Source organism: Phycomyces blakesleeanus, assembly GCF_001638985.1.
Source record: "Phycomyces blakesleeanus NRRL 1555(-) unplaced genomic scaffold PHYBLscaffold_1, whole genome shotgun sequence".
Classification (NCBI taxonomy): Eukaryota; Fungi; Mucoromycota; class Mucoromycetes; order Mucorales; family Phycomycetaceae; genus Phycomyces; species Phycomyces blakesleeanus.
In genome coordinates this window covers 3,700,514-3,702,435 of record NW_017265134.1, presented here as the reverse complement: position 1 = coordinate 3,702,435, position 1,922 = coordinate 3,700,514, and the positions used below count along the sequence as shown (strand labels likewise).

General features: G+C 47.1%; 2 protein-coding genes across 2 annotated transcripts; one reads left to right on the top strand and one right to left on the bottom strand.

Moving 5' to 3' along the window:
* Positions 1-334: 334 nt before the first annotated feature.
* Positions 335-711, bottom strand: PHYBLDRAFT_138916 (hypothetical protein; the record flags this gene model as incomplete). Its single annotated transcript, XM_018430109.1, has 2 exons — positions 335-423; positions 501-711. 2 exons carry the CDS (start codon positions 709-711, stop codon positions 335-337), a joined length of 300 nt encoding a protein of 99 aa, XP_018299410.1.
* A 283-nt stretch (positions 712-994) lies between these two features.
* PHYBLDRAFT_138915 (hypothetical protein) lies at positions 995-1,554 on the top strand (the record flags this gene model as incomplete). Its single annotated transcript, XM_018430108.1, has 2 exons — positions 995-1,064; positions 1,127-1,554. The coding sequence occupies 2 exons, from the start codon at positions 995-997 to the stop codon at positions 1,552-1,554; spliced, it is 498 nt and encodes a 165-aa protein (XP_018299409.1).
* Between the last annotated feature and the right edge of the window lie 368 nt (positions 1,555-1,922).

Here is a 1,922-nt window from a genome sequence, read left to right as displayed (position 1 = left end):
ATAATCATACATGTAGTATATTTGCTAATTTTTTTTTGTTATTTAGGCCCGAAGGCCAGGAAGAGAATCGTAACCACAGTTCCCCATTTAGGTACAGTGGTGAGCCGTACCATCCAGATTCCTCTCTCTACCACTCCTATGGGTAGCAGATTTGAGTCGTCGCCGACACGGACAGAATGTCCGTGCCCATACGCTCAAACGGTCCGACACCAAGCCCCTCTGTCTAGTAGATGTTCCAGGTAGTGGGGTATCCCCTAAACTCTCCCTTGTACCCGTCGGAAGGAGTCTAAAGCCACTGCTCATGCCACTAGGCGCCAGCTTCGGATGCATTATACTAGGACTTGTAGTCCTTTATGGCTCCTACTTCCTGTAGGCTTTCTACAGGTGTCATCATAGCCATACCGTAGACCCCACCAACGCGCCCTAGATGCAACGTTTGGAGTATACGGTAGTTAGGGTAATAGCTACAACCGGACTCGAAAGCCCTGGAAAAGCTATACCCGTAACCTTGTCTCTCCACCCAAGAGACAGTATATTACATCCGGTGGCGGTGGCAACAGCCTCACTCCCGGTCGGTTCGCCTTTAGCAAAAGTTCTTGCTAAGAGACTTTCAGCCATTATCAGGCTGATTGGGGCCTCACGGAATCCATCGTGAAGCCCAATCCAACATTCTTTTTCATTGAAAAGACAATAAGAGTAGTGGTTTCTCATTGGCGCCGAAGCTCCCACTTATCTGTACCTCTTATGTCTTTCTATCAAGTCAAGCTCAACAAGGTCATATTTCCTTGCCAATTCTACCAAGTTTATTAACTTGGCTGTTATTATTGTACTCACCAAGTACAATATTCATACATATAGTATATTTGCCAGTTTTTTTTTTTTTGTTTCGGCCCGAAGGCCGGGAAGAGAATCGCGACCACAGTTCCCCCTTCAGGTACGGCGGTGAACCATACCATCCGGCTTCCTCCCTCTACCACTCCTACGGGTAGCAGATATGAGCCGTCGCCAACACGAACAGCACGTTCGCATCCATACGCTCACACGGTTCGACACCAAGTCCTCCTGTAAAACAGAAGTTCCAGGTAGTGGGGTATCCCCTAAACTCTCCCACATAACGTAACAACAGTCAACTCCTTCAGCTCCCTACTGCCACCTTCCACTCCTATTCACTCCGACGTCCTATCTCCTCGCCATCCTTTCTACTTGCCCACGCCTTCCCCCAAAACTCTCTTCCTCTACTCGCACAGCACCACATCCCCCTCACCACATCCCCCTCACCACATCCACTTCACCACATCCACTTCACCACATCCACTTCACCACATCCCTCTCACCGCATCCCTCTCACCACAGGCTCCTACGCTTACATCTGCCTCTTTTCCTAATAACATTCCTCCCTTCCATCATTCCCACCCACAACCGCCCTCTCCTCTTCGTCGTTTCCACTCTCGGTTGCTGCCATCTGGGCGTCTCGTCGTCTGGTCTTCCGGTCTTCCGGTCTTCCAGTCTTCTGTTCATCCGGCCACAACGCTACTCCTACTTGTCATGGATTAGTTATTACCATGACAGTACTTGTTCGCTATTGGTCTCTTACCAAGCTTTAGTCTTTCTGTTCATACTAGCCGTTATTAGGGGAATCCTTGCTAGTGTCTTTTCTTCCGCTTAACGTTTCGGTCCAGTGGGTATTTCGACCTTATTTCAGGTCGTTTTTTTTTGCTTCTTTTTTTTTGTTTTTCTTTTTTTTTGTTTTTTTTTAATTATGGCTTTTAAGCCAAGGTTCATTATTTCGTGTGAACCGTTTTTAGGTGCGCATATAAAGCTAGCACCGGCGTTTATGGGCGTTGGTGATTTTCATAACGCTTTCTGTTATCAGCAACAATATTATCCTAGCAATGTTTGCTTAAGATGAGTATTTCAGTATT